Source organism: Schistosoma haematobium, chromosome ZW (genome assembly GCF_000699445.3).
Source record: "Schistosoma haematobium chromosome ZW, whole genome shotgun sequence".
Lineage (NCBI taxonomy): Eukaryota > Metazoa > Platyhelminthes > Trematoda > Strigeidida > Schistosomatidae > Schistosoma > Schistosoma haematobium.
Window position 1 is genome coordinate 78,912,680 of NC_067195.1, and position 18,670 is coordinate 78,931,349.

The 18,670-nt window shown below is 36.9% G+C and overlaps 1 protein-coding gene across 1 annotated transcript in view; it reads left to right on the forward strand.

Annotated features, from left to right (window-relative positions):
* MS3_00010501 (uncharacterized protein) overlaps positions 1-18,670 on the forward strand; it is a gene marked incomplete at both ends in the record, with an annotated part of 137,077 nt that overhangs the window by 23,679 nt on the left and 94,728 nt on the right. The window contains 5 exons of the mRNA XM_051218877.1: positions 1,454-1,570; positions 4,832-5,236; positions 6,195-6,566; positions 8,962-9,228; positions 11,081-11,257. Coding sequence (XP_051072574.1) covers positions 1,454-1,570; positions 4,832-5,236; positions 6,195-6,566; positions 8,962-9,228; positions 11,081-11,257 — 1,338 coding nt within the window. The remainder of the gene's footprint in view (positions 1-1,453; positions 1,571-4,831; positions 5,237-6,194; positions 6,567-8,961; positions 9,229-11,080; positions 11,258-18,670) is intronic.

Genomic DNA, 18,670 nt, shown 5'->3' on the forward strand with positions numbered 1-18,670 from the left:
AGAATATACTGAGCTAAAATATGGATGTTTCTGATATAAAGTATGGAAGATTGTTTCGTTTTGATGATTATTAATATAACTTTAGCTTGTAATCAGCTGAAGAGCATTCACAAGATAAATGAATTCTTCCATATATGTGATTTCATCCTAATTATTAATCAAACTGTGTGTACAATCAATATATAAACGAGTGTATTTTTGACTATCGTCGTCGTCGTCGTGTTTTAGGGTTAATAAATCTTTACTTATACCAGTCTTGTGTTCTTACTTTCGAGTCATGGGAATTGCCGAGGTCCCTTGTTTCGAGTATTAAAGTGATAAGCGTTTCTGACACGACAACCAGCGACGACCAGATATAAAAAGCAGCATTAAAAGAGCCAAGACAATCAGCATTCAATTGACAAGTTATAACAAATTCATATTATTCTACTATGATGTTTGTTCGTTCTTTATTCAAATGAATCAGATTCATAAGATGGTTATTATTAAGAAGATAGATTTGACCATAAGCTGAAAGCAGTTAATTTATTACCGAAATTTGAGAACATTCGCAAATCATTTAATCTTGATTTGAGAATTCAATATAGTATACATTCTTGACCCACCAGTTAAATGAACTTTCATGTACTATAAGCAGTATGTATACCTCTTATACACATAATTATTTTTGAAGGGGTTTTGTGGATATTATAGTAATTTCAATAGTTGAGATCGTGAGTCAATTGAAACTAGACGACCACCATGGGAAAGCTTGGAAGCGCTGGACGGCCGTTTCATCCTAGTATGGAACTTTTCAACAGTGCGTATCCACAATCCGGACTCACAAGATTCAAACCTAGGACTTATCAGTGCCGCACGTTAGCGCTTAACTTCTAGACCACTGGGTCGGCATCCAATGGTGTTAATGTCTAACTTCAACTAATCCACGAAATTTAGCAACACATCCACCATTGTCTTAGATTGTTTGAGATTATTAATTCCAACGGACACAAAAGCCATATAGCTTCATAGTAGCGATGTAGTCTACTGGAGTATGAATTTTAATACAGTTAATAAAAAAATGTAATGTAACTTAACAAGTAATCAGGTGGAAAGTGTTTATATCATAAGTTATGAATCAAATACCAGCTAAGCAGATACTTATAGTCAGTTATATAATTCTGAGTAAATAACATGGAATATAAATTGCTTGAATATGACAAATGCATCATTTTTCACCGCATTATAAGAAAAATGGCGGTCGTTATAACAGTTATTATATTTCAGCCTTTTTCACTCAAGTTTTCTGAAGTTCACTGACTATTTCATTGAGGAAATAATTATAAATTCTCGTTAACTTACTGAATCGCATTTCAGTAGTATAAAACGTCATATCAAAATTGTATTTATTTTTTGAAGAATAGATGAATATTCACACCATTTTTTTTGTTTATTTTAATACATAATGCTAAAGCCTACCAAAACGAATATCAAACTAAAACTTGATAATCTAATGAAATTTATTCGAGAATCTGAGTTGAAAATGAAAACGGTTCGGTCTGCGCGTACTAGTTTAAATGAACAATATCAGGTAACATTAAATTACTTTTTTTCCCCTGAAATATCGAAACTATGATATCGTTAAGTAATCCGTAATTCATTTATCATTTTGACATGAAATTTCAAGAGTAATTAATAGTTTATTTTGAGCTAAGATATTCAATAACTATAGGGAATGAATAATACCGAGAGTTATCATTTCCATCGTAGAGATTTCTTTGAATAACTGGAGTTAAATTGAATGAAAATATCTTCATTTCTGATTAGTTTAGTAAGAAATCTTTATATTATCTTAGATTGGCCAGTTTTTATATACGAGTTATGTTTTTGGTATTGCTTGTCTTTGATTATTATGACTATATGTTCCACGTGAAGAGTTTTATTTATTTATTTGAACGCATAAATATTGGTACAAGAGGGCACCAGACATATATATGTGCCACACAATAACAATGAGAATGGGAAGAGAAAAAGAATGTTAGGTGCGTATGAGAGATGAGAAGAAAAGAGAGAACAATAACGACCACAGATTAGTGTATGGTGATGTAATAATAATAATAATAGTAATAATGGGGAAACGGAAAGGTACAATCAGAAACAATTCCTTCACTTAAGGAAGTTACAACCACTTTTTATGAAGAAAGTAAAAGAAAGTTACAGCGGGCTCGCCACTAGCTTCTATTCTGAGCCATATCTGATAACGTCTCTAGCCACTGTGTAGCACCATCTCTCGAACCCCAGCCAGGGAGTCGTGAAGGACCAACACAAGCCAGCCCTTTGCAGGTTTCCTTCATACCACGACACCAATTCATACACTGACCACCTCTCTGCTTTTTCTAACCAGGCCCAGTGTCGGCAAATAATCCACGATGAGGAATTCTGTGGGACGACATCCGTAGAACATGTCCAAGCCACCGAAGTCGGTGTTTCAAGATGGTGACACCAATTGAATTATCATCTCTGTGCCCGAACACACGATGCCGAACCTCTGCATTACTGACATGGTGTTGCCACTGAATGTCAGCAATCCTTCGGAGACAGCGATGATCGAACACAGAGAGTCATCTAACGTCCTCAACTCAGAGAGGCGAGGTTTCACAAGCATAGAGCAAAACTGCTTTCACCGACGCGTTGTAGATCCGACCTTTTACAGCCAGACTAACATCACGGAGTCAAAGATAGCCCAGGTTGGCATAAGCCGCCCTGGTTTTCATTAAATGGGCATTGGCCTCATCACTCGCCCCCACCAGTACTTACTTATGCAGCTACCTAGATACACGAAGTATAGTTTTATTTGTGTGTATATGAACAAAATTTAATGGAAAAAACTACTTACATACGTACGCCTGTTACTCCTCGTGGAGGAGAATAGGCAGTCCACTAGCATTCTCCATCCAACCCTGTCTTGAACAATTCTTGCCAGTTCTTCGCAGCTTTTATTCATTCTTTTCATGTCTGCTTTCAATTCCCGATATAGTGTGTGTATTCTTCGAACTTCCGTTTTTCCGTTTCGCTTACCTTATGATGCAGTTTGATGATTTTCGTAATGTATGCTCTATCCACATCCAACTCTGTTTGCTAATTTCCTTTTAAGAAAAAATACTAATAACACTCTAATAGTCCACCTGTTTGACATGATCCAATATGATATTTGAAAGATTTCTACATTCGAGATGATTTCATCATGTCTGTGTATCATTAGTTTGATCTAAGTAACATGACTTGTACTCCAAAATTACTTCATATTAGTATTAATTGTTAGATTGAATTTTCTATACATATACAGTCGAAAATTTTGCAACTAAATTTTAACACGATCTAGATTGTTATTAAGTTTTGTCTATCAATAAAGATGACTTCAGGTCATCTACTTAATAATAAGTTATTCGTTCATTTAATTTAGAATGAATAGACTCAGTGAATTGACTATTTTATTAAAATGGAGTAAATTGTACTTATTATATAATGATATTTTGAAATGATACTCAATGATTATACTGGAATTGAGATATAATGATCTAGGAATTTTTTGTTGGGAAAATAAAGCAGTGATCATGATCCTTTTAAAAACGAGAACCATAAACAATATCGATTTATATACAATATGAACATAGCAAGGGCGAGATTATAATTTATGGACGAACCAATCAGGTTGAAGATGCCACAGGTACTTGGAGTTTGACAACACTTTAACCATTAACACCTAATATGAATCGTACCCACCAAGTGAAATCAAAAGACAGAAGCGAGGAGGTCGGAAGATATATTTGATAAGCTATCAATATATCGTGGATCGACTGATCTAATCTGGCTAGCGATTGCAAGGGTTGTTGAGCACAGCGTTCCCACTCGTGGTCTGGTGCGGATGCATGACAGAGCGCCTTCAGTTAGATGAGTACATTAAAACTAGTGTAGTCAGCATCCAATGTCGAAAACTTACAGAGCTATTTATTTTGGGGAATTATTTACCGCTACAAGGTATAAGATAACGGGTCTAGGATTTCGGCACGAAATATCCTCATCCATTTGGCTAAACAAAGTCTTGACACCATAGCTGATGTCAGTTCATGATAAAAACCTTAAATCTAATCTTTAGCCTTATTCATCAACTGTAAATCATCATTCGAATTCCTTACACTAATTTATGACCCTCATTCGTTCTTAGTTATTAGGGGAACACTCTCAAGGTCACTTTAGCATTGCTCAAAAGTCGTCCATAAATTATAATCTTATCATAGCAAGATCAGTAAATGACATAGAATAATATAAATTTGTTCTTATTTCTTGAGTCTTGATCATTTTGTAGATCACCAACGTAGATGATCTATATCGAAATGATTGGGGACCTCCTCGAATTAGACGGGAATGGTGTGACGAACCAGCTAACGTCGAAGTCACACCTCGTGGTCAGCACCTTACGTGGACCACCCCATTGACGTATCAAGGTACCATAGATGCTTTGAAGACTGTACAACACAAAGGACGTTATTACAGAAATATATTAGTTGAAGTAGATACAAGCGAAAGTAAAACCACTGCCGCATGTGCCAGTTCATGGCATACGATTAACTGATGCGCGTTGGTTGTTCCTGAACTTGACGAGGACCGATGTTTTACTCGATATTCAATGACCCAACTGCCGGATGATTTGGCTAAGGCTTAGTGACATTTCGCTGACCCTACAATTTGCTTACAATGGTGCTTATTTTTAGTTTCACTCTTTTGTTTAGGAAATATTTCTTAATTTTATAATAACGATAATAATAATAAGTACACCTTCTTGTATTAATAGGTATATGAGGAATTAATTACAGGGAAAGAGATAGAAGAAGTAAATTATGAATCATTAAAAGATCAATGGTATTCTGGTTTAATATCTCATACTGATTCATTAATTAATCTAAGTGAAATAGAAATTTTAGAAGAATCATGGAATAATTTTATCAATATTATGAATGAATGGTTATGGGAAATAGATGAAAAAATACCTGGTCAATATGGTCATATTGCTAAATGGTTAAGTCAAGCTGAAAAATGGTTTAAAGAAGTAAATTTAAAATGGTATCAAAAACCATCTGGTACTGAAGCAATGGGATTTTGTATTACAGTCAATCAATCATGGCGTCCTTCAAGTGCTGAACCTCCATATTCTCCTCCATCAAATGAATTAATAGATAAGTTACAAAATGAAAGATTAGTAAGTGATACAATAAAAAAATATGAGTAAACATATCATTTGATTAGATTACTTTTTCTTTATATCTACCATACACATCATTGTAGTTCATTTAAGCCATAACTTATGGAGAAAAACGTATCAGGAATAAATCACTTCGCTCTTCTCACCCATACTGAAAGTGGATTGTATTATCTTTTTTTGATTGAGATCATGAACCGATTGATGTTAGACCACCATTGAAAACCTGGAAGCACTGGACGGCCGTTTCGTCCTACTGTGGGACTCCTCAACAGTGCGAATCCACGATCCCGCTCGCGGGATTCGAACCCAGGGCCTTTAGTCTCGCGCGCGAACACTTAACCTACTGGACCACTGAGCCGGCATCCAATGGATTGTATTATATCATGAATTAACTAATGATGAATTATGCTCCTCAATAAACATACAGATTATTAGTTCACCAGTCTATGTTATATGTGAAAACACTTGGGGAATCTAAATGTCTATCATTATACATTTATTGCTATTATCTTCCCTCAGTAAAGCACTTCAAAAAAATCGCTTCAATTATTTTCTGCAAACCATTAGATATAAATCGTTTTTTCTAGTATTATTATCATACTACTTATTCTCTTGATAAATTTAAACCCATGAAAAATAATTTAATAGTTTAATTCATCAGTCAGTTAAATCTAATCAACCATTAAAAAACCTGGAAGCATTGGACATCCGTTTCGTCCTAATATGGGACCTCTCAGCAGTGAGAATCCACGAGCTCGCCTCACGAGGTTCGAGCCTAGGACCTATTGGTCTCGCGCGCGAGCGCTTAAACTCCAGACCATTAGGCCAGCATCCAACGGTGTTAATGTCTAACTTCAACCAATCTATAAAACTTGTAAACTTAAGGACATTTTTTTACATTTTGATTATTGATTGACAAGTTATTGATTAATGTATACTTTAACATTTTCTCTAGGAAATTTTCGGAACAAGTAATCAAAAGTTGAACTCTATTCGTGATGATTTATCTCGTGTTATTGACAATGAAAAGACAAACAATTTACCTAGTACTTTAATTGATCGACTAAGTACACGTTTATCAAAAGTCACTGGTTATGAACCTGGATATAGTGCAGTTTTAAATGCAGCCAAAGCTCGTAGAACATTCCTTGATATATTATATAATGTTAACCGTACAGAAACTAGTACAGGTGTTCGTATACGTAGTCGTCGACGTGAAAGTGCTACAGGTTTTGAATATCGTTTTTGTAATTGGTTGGATCTAGTCGATGGTAATATACATACTGAAACTAGAGAGATTGTAAATGGAATTCTTACCGATTATCAGGTAATCATTATTGTTTAATGTAAAAAAAAACTTTATACTGTTAGATATTGAGAGTTAATAAATATATTATAGATATAATTTGAGATTTCTCAGAATCCCTTGATATATCAATGGAATACATCTTGAACCATTTGATTCAATATTAATTTGTTAGGAAATTGAAAACAATAAAGATAAAACATTGTTCGCATCATCGATGATACGAAAAAGTAAAATAAATTTATATCAGAAAGGGTTTTTTGTGGATATTATAGTAAACTTAATAGTTGAGATCATGTGTCACTTTAAGGTAAACCAGTATAGAAAATCTGGAAGCAATGGATGGCCATTTCGTCCTATTGTGGGACTCCTCAGTAGTGCGCATCCATGATCCTAACTCGCGAGATTCGAACCCAAGACCTATTAGTCTCGCGCGCGAGCTTCAATTAACTCATGATTTCAACAATTAAAATTACTATAATATACACAAAACTCTCTTCTGGTATAAGAATGTGTCAGCTTTATTATGACTACATCTTTAAATAACCCATGTTTTCGATCATAATGACTTGTATACAGCTGGTCAGCGGCCTATGCTCCATTGGGAGTAACAGGCGAAGAACGAGAGAAGAAGACTTGTATACAACACTGGAAAATCTTTTTAAAATTAATCTTATGACTAGTTTCTATTAGGTCTGATGAAAGTGGATGATGATTGATTGTCATCTGTTGTTAGGTTAAAATAGTTTATTTATTTTTGTTACCAACTAGGTAAACAGTATATCATTCATCACATGTATATAATATAAGCTGCCTTTATAGTGTACAATACAATTATTTGCATATCATTCAGATTTACTTTCCAAAGTACAATGACTTTGATCTTAAAGTATGTGTGATCGACAATATGATCTTGATTTTTGCTTCAGTAAAAAAAGGTTTATTCAAGTCAACAGTTTTTTCTTCTGTAGAACATCTAATAAATTAACTACAGTCATTTTATGCTAATGACTAAATTATTATGGAAATCATTATGTAAATATCTGCAATAGATGTAAATGGATTTAACTTTCTTCACTGAAATCTCTGAATGAAATATCACAATGGTTTATTATATCGTTTTATCATGCCATCATGAATTTTGCAATAAAGACATAACCTAATCTATTTATTATCTAAATGGTAGACTAATAAAGTATAAAGATCTAAAAAATAAAGCTGGTGGACTCTAGGAAATACCTTGTATAGAGTTTATTCAAAGGTTGTGTATAACATGATTTTTCTTCTACGTCATTTCCGCAAAATCGTGCATGGAGGACAGCTCACAGACTTGTTGGATATAAAGACCAGTATCATGCAAGGCTGCTTATTCTCACCCTTTCTCTTTCTGCTGGTGATCGACTGAATCATGAAGATATCAACATCTGAGGAGAAGCATGAAATAAAGTGGACAGTTAGAATGCAGCTAGACGATCCAGACTTCGCAGATGGTCTGACCCTCCTATCGCACACGTAAAAACAAATGTAGGAGAAGACGACAAGTGTAACACCATCCTCAGCAGCAGTAGGTCTCAATACACACAAAGGGAAAAGTAAGATCCTCCGATACAACACAGCATGCAACAATTGAATCACAATTGACGGAGAAGATTTGGGAGATGTAAAATCATTTACATATCTGAGCAGCATGAAAACGGTGGATCTGATGCAGATGTGGAGCAAGAGCAGCATATTTCGAATTGAAGAACATCTGGAATTCAAAACAACTGTCAACCAACACCAATGTCAGAATTTTCAATACAAATGTGAAGACAGTTCTACTGTCTACTGGGGTGGAAACCTGGAGAACTACGAAAGCCATCATCGAGAAGATACAAGTGTTTATTAACAGTTGTCTATGTAAAATACTTTGTATGCGTTGACCAAACACCATCAGCAACAATCTACTGTGAGAGAGAACAAACGAGATTCGAGGAAGGAAGCAAGGAGGAAGAAATCAGGAAGATTCGCTGGAAGTGAATGGGACACTCATCGAGAAAAGCATTCAACTACGTCACAGGTCAAGCTCTCACATGGAATCCTTAATGCCAAATGAGAAGAGGAAGACCAAAGAACATGTTATTTTGAGAAATGAAGACAAACATGAGAAGAATGAATAACAACTGGATAGAACTACAAAAGAAGAAGTGGGTTGGAGAAAGTTAGTCGGCGACCTATGCTCCATTGTAAGTAACAGGAATAAGTAAGTAGATAAGTAAATAAATTTTGATAAGAACTAATAGCATAACATATTAAGATCCTAAGAGTTCAACTATCACATGTCATTTCTAAGGAACCATTTCTTATGAAATTAAATTGTATCCACTATAACTTCAATTATCCTTCTTTTCTTTGTTTGTCTTCAAAAAAAAAACAGCTTTGTTTAAAGACAGAACATATTCCAGAGAAATTAGATCAATGTAAATCAGATTTATGTAAACATTTTAATTTATTAACTAAAATTGTTCAATATGATGATCAACTTATACCAAAAAATTCTTTGGATATTATTCAACGATGGCAAGATGATTGTGAAATGAAATGGAATATAGATAAATTTAATCAATTAATACAGTTAGGTGAACGTATTAAACAACGTTTAACATTATGGGATAAATTAGATCATCGTGTTAGAAATATAGAAGTAAGTTTAAATTGTGGTTAATTAAAATGATGATGTTACTTTTTAAAAATACCATCGTTTAAATACAAAGGTCTATAGCTTCATTGCCAGGAACAAGTGTAAGTCGTCTAAGTAATCTTTGAGAAATTCTTAACATGGATTCAATACGTTTTTATGAACAAACTAATCAGATTTAAGATAGCAGGTTTTAGATTTTGGCAAGAGATTCATCCACTCATTTGACTTAAATACCATTTCAACATTATAGCTGATGTCAGTTTGTGATGATAATATGAAATATAATTTCTAATTCTAATGTTCAACTATTAATCCAGATCTTAGTTCCTTGCACTAATTGATAAACCTCATTTAATCCTAGTAAGTAGATGTACATTTTCAAGGTCATTTTAGCGTTGTTCATAAATTATCGTCTCATCATTTTTATTCCTTATAAAAATGCCCTGGTACGGCCGACAGTGGGGAGAGTCCGCTCTCTTTCTCCAAATGCTCCCACATGGCCACGCATATACAGCCTCTGCCAGGGTAGTCCTACTCACTGCCTTCTCGTGGCGGGGGTGTTGTTTACGAAAATGAGAGGACGGAAAGCGAATGTCCGGCGCTCTAACCGGATTTCAAACCAATGGTGCACATGGGCTCCAGTATCCTGAGGGAACAAATGGCGTATGAACCAATTGTCGGTCACCGGCTTCTGTGGGACCGCATCTCCTTACGATGCTCCACTGCCTTGTGGATCAGATCTTCATGTGTGTTAAAAATAAATATCAAAAAAAGTCAAATGTTTTGCTGTACAATCTGTTGATACAAACCAATTGTCCTCATTAAATTAGGTGTGGTTAAATTTTTATATTACAATGCAGTGTTTGAAAGTTAAGGGTTGTAAATATCAAGTTACTACCTCGCTACATAAATAGAACTAAATTTTATTTAAAGTGAAATAGTTACCATCCTGATATTTTTTTTAGTAAGATTGGATCATAAACCCTGTTTTCCATGCTCATTTATCTTTAACTAGATTAAACCATCTAATGAATATTTGATGACGACTAATCAACCTGAGTTATGGACTATTACTATTATTATAAGATATATATATGCACTTGTGGCGTCGGTTACTATGTTAAGCCCATATCACTTATTCTAGCTTCTGTACAGGTCAATTTATCCATTCTTCTTGAATCACGTTTTCACCTTGTTGATTATTCACTTATCAACCCTGATTGTTTTTGAATGAACATATGCATGTGAATATCTTATCCTATTCATCACATGTCTGTAACCTATTTTTATCTGGCGCTTGATTAGATGGAATTAGTTCACAGGCCTTCTCCATTGTGCGTCGTTTCGTTTCTCTTCCTTTGCTTCGTCCCTTTAATTGTCTGTACAGATCAATGAATGTACAAATAATATGTATTCAAATATTCATTCTTGTATTTGACTTATTTGATTCCATTATTCATCAGCGCCATTTAAGTCGATGATTATATACAAGAATTGACGATATGTATATTTCGATAGCGATCAACATACGATATGACTGGAGTTAGATATCGGATCACTAAACACTAAATATTTGATTATTATTTCTTATCTATTTTTATAGTTAGGGAAACTTTTACTAATATTACGAAACAGGGTATACAACACTGATGAATATTTTGTCAATCATCTCTTTCATAGTGTTATAAGTCTACCATAAATGCTTACCAATTCCTTTCTTTTTAAAGCGAAACAACTAACAGATATGACAGAAGTTGGTAATCCCATAATCACTTTATCCACACGTTGTATACAGCTAACTATCAGATAAATATCTATGAATTCCCTTTCCATATGTATGTTTTTTTTCTATCAGAATTGGTTGTCACAATTTGAAGATTCGAAATTTTCTGAAAATGATTGGTTCAATCGACGAGATGAAATATATGTGTTATTAGAAGAAGCTAATGAAGCTGCTCATTATCTTGGTGAATCAGCCGATCATCATAGATTGGAAATGTTTCGTAAAAGGATTGAGAAATTAGAATCCGATGTGAGCAAATAAGTTGGAATTATAATTTTTTATATTTATTAACAATTATTACTAGCAGTATAGGGAATTTATGGAGATTGTAGAACTTCTACAGTTTAATTTACGAACTAATCTTAGTTAGGCCATCAATGAAAATGTGAAAGAACTGGAAGGTCATTTCTTCCTTGTATGGAACTTCTCATCAGTACACATCCACGACAATGAACATAGGAATTGAGATCAGAATTTTCAGTCTCACCTGTAAACATTTGATTTCTATACCACTGGGTCGTGATACAATGATGCACATGTCTAAATTCAATCAATTCATACTATTGCACAACCCTCATCTATTGCCTGGCGTGGACAAATGTTTCATAACAGTGACCGATGTAGTTCCATTTGTGTCACGTGTGATACTTTTATCTCCTGCAAACAATAGATAATGCTTGTACAATATTGTGAAGCTAGGTATGTGCATCATTGACTTCCAGCCCAGTGATGTAGAAATCAAGTATTTACAGGTGAGACTGAAAATTCTGATCTCGATTCATATGAGCGGGGTCGTGAATGTGCATTAATGAGGAGTTTCTTACAAGGACACACACAAGAAACAAAGTGTGAATTGATTTAGTACTAATTACTGGTAGTATGTGATCCAGTTGTATATATTTAGTTTGTGGTGGTCGGTATCCGATATAATCCTTAACTTCGTATACAATTCGTCTTGCTAACCGTTCTGTATCACGCCCCAACGGTATAATAATCAGAAGGCAAATACGAAGTGTTGATTACGTTTATTGCGAGACCACACACATATATCCAAATGTACAGATGCGTTAAACAAGCATAGAAAGTTGTGCCGAAAGGCAAGCAAGCGAGCGAGAGCCAGAGCAAGAGCGTGACGAGAGCGTGTGAGCGAGTGAGTGATTGAGAGTCCAATATGAATAACATGGACATATATATACCATGTGAAATGAATGAGTAATCGAATCGAATAAGCGGTTAGTAGTAAGACTAGCAGAGTGAATAAATGCGTAGGCAGTAATCAATATTCAAGCATACGTATTCCATACAAGCACAAAATAATAATAAGGGTACAATGAATTGTTATAGTGCGGATGACTTTGTCCGCTAAATAAGTTAGTAAAAGGGCTTAACTGAGTTAAATGAGAATAAACCCATTTGCACGTGAGTCGCTATAATAGCTCCCCCCTGCAAACAAAGATATATGGAAAATGTCTGTGTTTGCACACAAAAATAGTAGACTGAATAGGGTAGTTCCAATTATTTGAAAAAAATGGCTTATACAAAATTAAGATGAAGTTAGTGTGTGCTGTACATTTGGTTTGTGCCCGTCCGTGAGGTTACATAAAATGATAGCAAGAAATAGAAGGAATGCGGTATTGTCTTTACATTTTAAACAAAAATTATACGCATAAGTGTAAGGGTACATAAGATACGTTGAGTTTTATAGCGTATAACATGAGCTTAATAATGCATGTGTATACAATGAGGTAGAAGTTATAATTAATATTCCAAATAGTAGATTATTATTAATAGAAAATTGTAGCGACATAATGTTGAGGCCATCTTACTCTACGGCCGGATCTTGTTGTTATCGGAGTCTTGTCTTTTTGTTGAGTTAACGTTGTTGATTTTTGGGACTCGTGTTTCGCTGGTATGACTATCTTAGAGGAGTCTGTACTTGTTGATTGAATATCGCTATCGATAAAAGCTGGCTTTAGTCGATCGATGCTAATTACATCTGTCTTCCCAGTTTTCTCTATGGTAACCGTTTTATTTGTCCTCTCTATCACTTTAAATGGTCCGTCGTAACTCGGTTGAAGAGGTGGTTGTACTTTATCTCTTCTAATGAATACGTGAGTGCTGTTATGTAGTTCCTGTGGTATGAATACTCGTCGTTGTTGTGGCCTGGGAGGTGTTATTTTTAAATCGCTCATGTGCTTTCTCAGACGTTGCACATAGCCGGTTACATCAGTCGGAACACTTTTACTTGAAGTGAAGAATTCTCCGGGTAATCGCAGAGTAGTTCCGTATACTAACTCGGCTGGACAACACCCCATGTCTTGTTTAATTGTTGCTCTTAGGGCTAACATTACTAGAGGAAGTTTATTAGACCAATCGTTGTTAACGATGACGGCTGTAAGGGACTCTTTTAATTGCCTATGTAGGCGTTCGACCATTCCGTTTGCCATTGGATGGTACGATGTCGTTCGGATTCGTTTAATACCGAGGAGTTCTGTAAGCTGCTGAAAGAGTCGACTTTCGAATTGTGCTCCTCTATCAGTTGTGATAATCGTTGGTACACCGTAGTAAGAAATCCAATTTTCAACTAGGGTTTTGGCTACCGTTTCAGCTGAGGTGTCTTTTATCGGTACTGCTACCGGCCATCGTGTAAACCTGTCGATGCATGTAAAGTTATAGTTGTATCCATTTGAAACGGGCAGTGGTCCTACAATATCGATGTGTATATGTTCAAATCTAGTGTCTGGGTGTGAAAACGGACCCACTGCAGAGCTAGTATGACGATGTACCTTAACTTTTTGGCACTTCATGCATGCCTGTGTCCAATTACGTACATCGTGATTCATGTTTGTCCATACGAATCGTTCACTAATCGGCTTTATCGTGGCTTTTATTCCTGGGTGCGACATGTTGTGCATGCTTTCGAATATTTTGTGTCGCAACGTTTTCGGGATAAATGGTCGCGGTCGGCCTGTTGATGTATCGCAAATTACTTTCGTGTTACCAAACCGCACCTCTTCGAGTACTAATGATGTGTGCCACCGGCTCTGAGTTTATTTAGCTCGATGTCTCTCTCCTGCAACTTTGCCAGACCGTTATAATCAATTTCACTTGCCATAAGTGTGCTTATCAACTCCGCCTGGAGTCCCTCCGGGGGCTACTGCCGGTCTCAAGCCCGGATAAAGGAGGAGGGTTGGGCATGGGGTTAGCGTCCCCATCCCGTAGAAAACTAACTCGCTAAAAAAACGCTAACCGGAAAAAATTATTCAAACCTTTTAAACTCTGCCCTGGGAGTCAGAAGATCTTCATTTAGAAGAATCATGACGCCTCATGATGAAAGCCGAATCCCTTCGGAAGTTACGAGGCCGATGCCCCTTCTGACAACCAGAGCGACCATTTATTTAGGTACATGGAATGTTCGTACAATGTGGGACACCGGAAGAGCCTTCCAGATTGCTGCAGAAATGAAAAGATACAACCTAGAGGTACTTGGGATCAGTGAAACACATTGGACACAAGTTGGACAACAACGACTAACTACAGGAGAGCTCCTGTTATACTCCGGCCATGAAGAAGAAAATGCACCACATACACAAGGAGTTGCATTGATGCTGTCCAAACAAGCGCAAAATGCACTTATAGGATGGGAATCTCATGGACCAAGGATCATCAAAGCCTCGTTTAAAACAAAGAAAGAGGGCATTTCAATTAACATCATCCAATGCTATGCGCCTACCAACGACTACAATGAAGACGCTAAAGATCAATTCTACAATAGGCTGCAGTCAATCGTCGAAAAGTGCCCAACAAAGGACCTGACTATTCTGATGGGAGATTTCAACGCCAAGGTTGGAACGGACAACACTGGATATGAAGACATCATGGGACGACACGGACTGGGAGAAAGAAACGAAAATGGTGAGAGATTTGCAAATCTATGTGCCTTCAATAAGCTGGTCATAGGCGGCACCATATTCCCACATAAACGCATACACAAAACCACATGGACTTCACCGGATCACTCTACACAAAACCAAATCGACCATATTTGCATCAACAAAACGTTCAGGAGGACTATAGAGGACGTGAGAACCAAGAGAGGAGCTGATATAGCATCAGATCATCACTTACTGGTCGCCAAGATGAAATTGAAACTCAAGAAGCACTGGACAACGGGGCGGACAATATCACAAAAGTTCAATACGGCCTTTCTCCAGGATACTAACAAACTCAACAAATTCAAGATAGACCTCAGCAACAAGTTCCAGGCCTTTCATGATCTACTCAATGGAAAAGGAACTACTGTGGAGAGCAACTGGAAGGAGATCAAAGAGGCAATCACTTCAACATGTCATGAGGTCCTGGGTCACAAGAAGCACCATCACAAGGAATGGATCACTGTTGATACACTGGATAAGATTCAAGAAAGAAGGAACAAGAAGGCAGCGATCAATACCAGCCGAACAAGAGCAGAAAAAGCCAAGGCACAAGCTGAATGCACGGAAATAAACAAGTGAAGAGGAGCATCAGAACCGACAAACGTAAATATGTGGAAGATTTAGCAACGACGGCAGAAAAGGCTGCAAGAGAAGGAAACATGAGACAATTGTATGACACGACAAAGAAACTCTCTGGAAATCGCCGCAAACCAGGACGACCAGTGAAAAGCAAGGAAGTCAAGGTAATCACCAACATTGAAGAGCAACAAAACAGGTGGGTAGAACACTTCAAAGAACTCTTGAATCGACCAGCTCCACTGAACCCACCCAACATCGAAGCAGCACCCACGGACCTCCCAATCAATGTTGGCCCACCAACAATTGAAGAAATCAGCATGGCCATCAGACAAATCAAGAGTGGCAAAGCAGCAGGACCGGACGACATCCCAGCAGAGGCACTGAAAGCAGACGTAGCGGCAACTGCAAGCATACTCCACATTCTCCTCAGCAAAATTTGGGATGAGGAACAAGTACCAACAGACTGGAAAGAAGGACTTCTGATCAAAATACCGAAGAAAGGCGATCTCAGCAAGTGTGATAACTACAGGGGCATCACCCTTCTCTCAATATCGGGAAAAGTCTTCAACAGGGTATTGTTAAACAGGATGAAGGACTGCGTAGACGCCCAACTTCGTGACCAACAGGCAGGATTCCGTAAGGATAGATCGTGTACAGACCAAATCGCAACTCTACGGATCATTGTGGAACAATCAGTTGAATGGAATTCATCACTCTACATCAACTTCATTGACTACGAAAAGGCATTTGATAGCGTGGACAGACCAACACTATGGAAACTTCTTCGACACTACGGCGTGCCTCAGAAGATAGTCAATATCATACAGAACTCATATGATGGATTACACTGCAAAATCGTGCATGGAGGACAGTTGACAAAGTCGTTCGAAGTGAAGACCGGTGTTAGGCAAGGTTGCTTACTCTCACCCTTTCTCTTTCTCCTGGTGATCGAATGGATCATGAAGACGTCAACGTCTGAAGGGAAGCGCGGGATACAATGGACATCTAAGATGCAGTTGGATGATCTAGACTTCGCAGACGATCTGGCCCTTCTATCCCAAACGCAACAACAGATGCAGGAGAAGACAAACAGTGTGGCAGCAGCCTCAGCAGCAATAGGTCTCAATATACACAAAGGGAAAAGCAGGATTCTCCGATACAACACAGAATGCACCAATCCAATCACAATTGACGGAGAAGATTTGGAAGATGTAAAAACCTTTACGTATTTGGGCAGCATCATTGATGAAAAGGGTGGATCTGATGCAGATGTGAAGGCGCGGATCGGCAAAGCAAGAGCAGCATATTTACAACTGAGGAACATCTGGAACTCAAAGCAACTGTCAACCAACACCAAGGTCAGGATTTTCAATACAAATGTCAAGACAGTTCTACTGTATGGGGCAGAAACCTGGAGAACTACAAAAGCCATCATCCAGAAAATACAGGTATTTATTAACAATTGTCTACGCAAAATACTTCAGATCCATTGGCCGGACACTATTAGCAACAACGTACTGTGGGAGAGAACAAACCAGATCCCAGCGGAGGAAGAAATCAGGAAGAAGCGCTGGAAGTGGATAGGACACACATTGAGGAAAGCACCCAACTGCGTCACAAGACAAGCCCTCACATGGAATCCTGAAGGTCAAAGGAAAAGAGGAAGACCAAAGAACACATTACGCCGGGAAATGGAGATAGACATGAGAAAAATGAACAAGAATTGGATGGAATTAGAAAAGAAGGCCCAGGACAGAGTGGGTTGGAGAATGCTGGTCAGCGGCCTATGCTCCATTGGGAGTAACGGGCGTAAGTAAGTAAGTAAGTAAGTAAGTAAGTAAGTAAGTAAGTAAGTAAGTAAGTAAGTAAGTAAGTAAGTAAGTAAGTAAGTGAAGTAAGTAAGTAAGTGGTAAGTAAGTAAGTAAGTAAGTAGTAAGTAAGTGAGTAAGTAAGTGGAAGTAGTGAGTAAGTAAGTAAGTGAAGTGAGTAAGTGAGAAGTGAAGTGAAGTGAGTGGTAAGTGAGTAAGAGTAAGTGGAAGTAAGTAAGTAAGTGAGTAAGTAAGTAAGTAGTAAGTAAGTAGTAAGTAGTAAGTAAGTGTAGTAAGTAGTAAGTAAGTAAGTAGTAAGTAGTAAAGTAAGTAAGTAAGTGAAGTAAGTAAGTAGTGAGTAAGTAGTAAGTAAGTGAAGTAAGTAAGTGAGTAGTGTAAGTAAGTAAGTGAGTAAGTGAGTAAGTAAGTAGAGTGAGTAAGTAGTAAGTAAGTGAGTAAGTAAGTAAGTAAGTGAGTAAGTAAGTAAGTAAGTAAGTAAGTGAAGTAAGTAAGTAAGTAAGTGAGTGAGTAAGTAAGTAAGTAAGTAAGTAAGTAAGTAAGTGCAGTAAGTAGTGAGTAAGTAAGTGAGTAAGTAAGTAAGTGAGTAGTAAGTAAGTAAGTAAGTAAAGCAAGTAAGTAAGTAAGTAAGTAAGTAAGTAAGTAAGTAAGTAAGTAAGTAAGTAAGTAAGTAAAAGTAAGTGTAAGTAAGTAAGTAAGTAAGTAAGTAAGTAGTAAGTAAGTAAGTAAGTAAGTAAGTAAGTAAGTAAGTAAGTGTGCTTATCGTTGCTCTTGACAATGCGTCGGCCACATCGTTTTCTTGTCCTTTAACGTACTGTATGTCGGACGTGAACTGTGAAATGAACTCTAGTTGTCGGATCTCTCTCGGGGAATAATTGTCTTGCTTTGCGCTTAATGCTTTCGTTAGTGATTTGTGGTCTGTATAGACGGTAAAATTTATGCCTTCGACCATATGACGGAAGTGTTTTATTGCTAAGTAGATTGCTAAGAGTTCTCTTCCGAAAGCACTATATCTTGTTTGTGTCGGATTCAGTCTTTTCGAAAAAAATGAGAGCGGTTCCCATATGCCATTTACTAATTGTTGTAAAACGGCTTCTACCGCTATGTCTGATGCATCTGTCATGATAGCTAACGGTGTTTCGCTCTTTCGTCTAGTTAGTGTCACTTCTTTATTTAGTGCTTTTTTAGCGTGCTCGAATGCTTGAATCGCGTCTGGTGATAATTGGAATGTCCGTGCGTGTCCGCGTAACGCATCTGTTAATGGTTGCAATATTGACGCACAATTCGGGATAAATCGTCTGTAATAATTTATTAACCCTAGA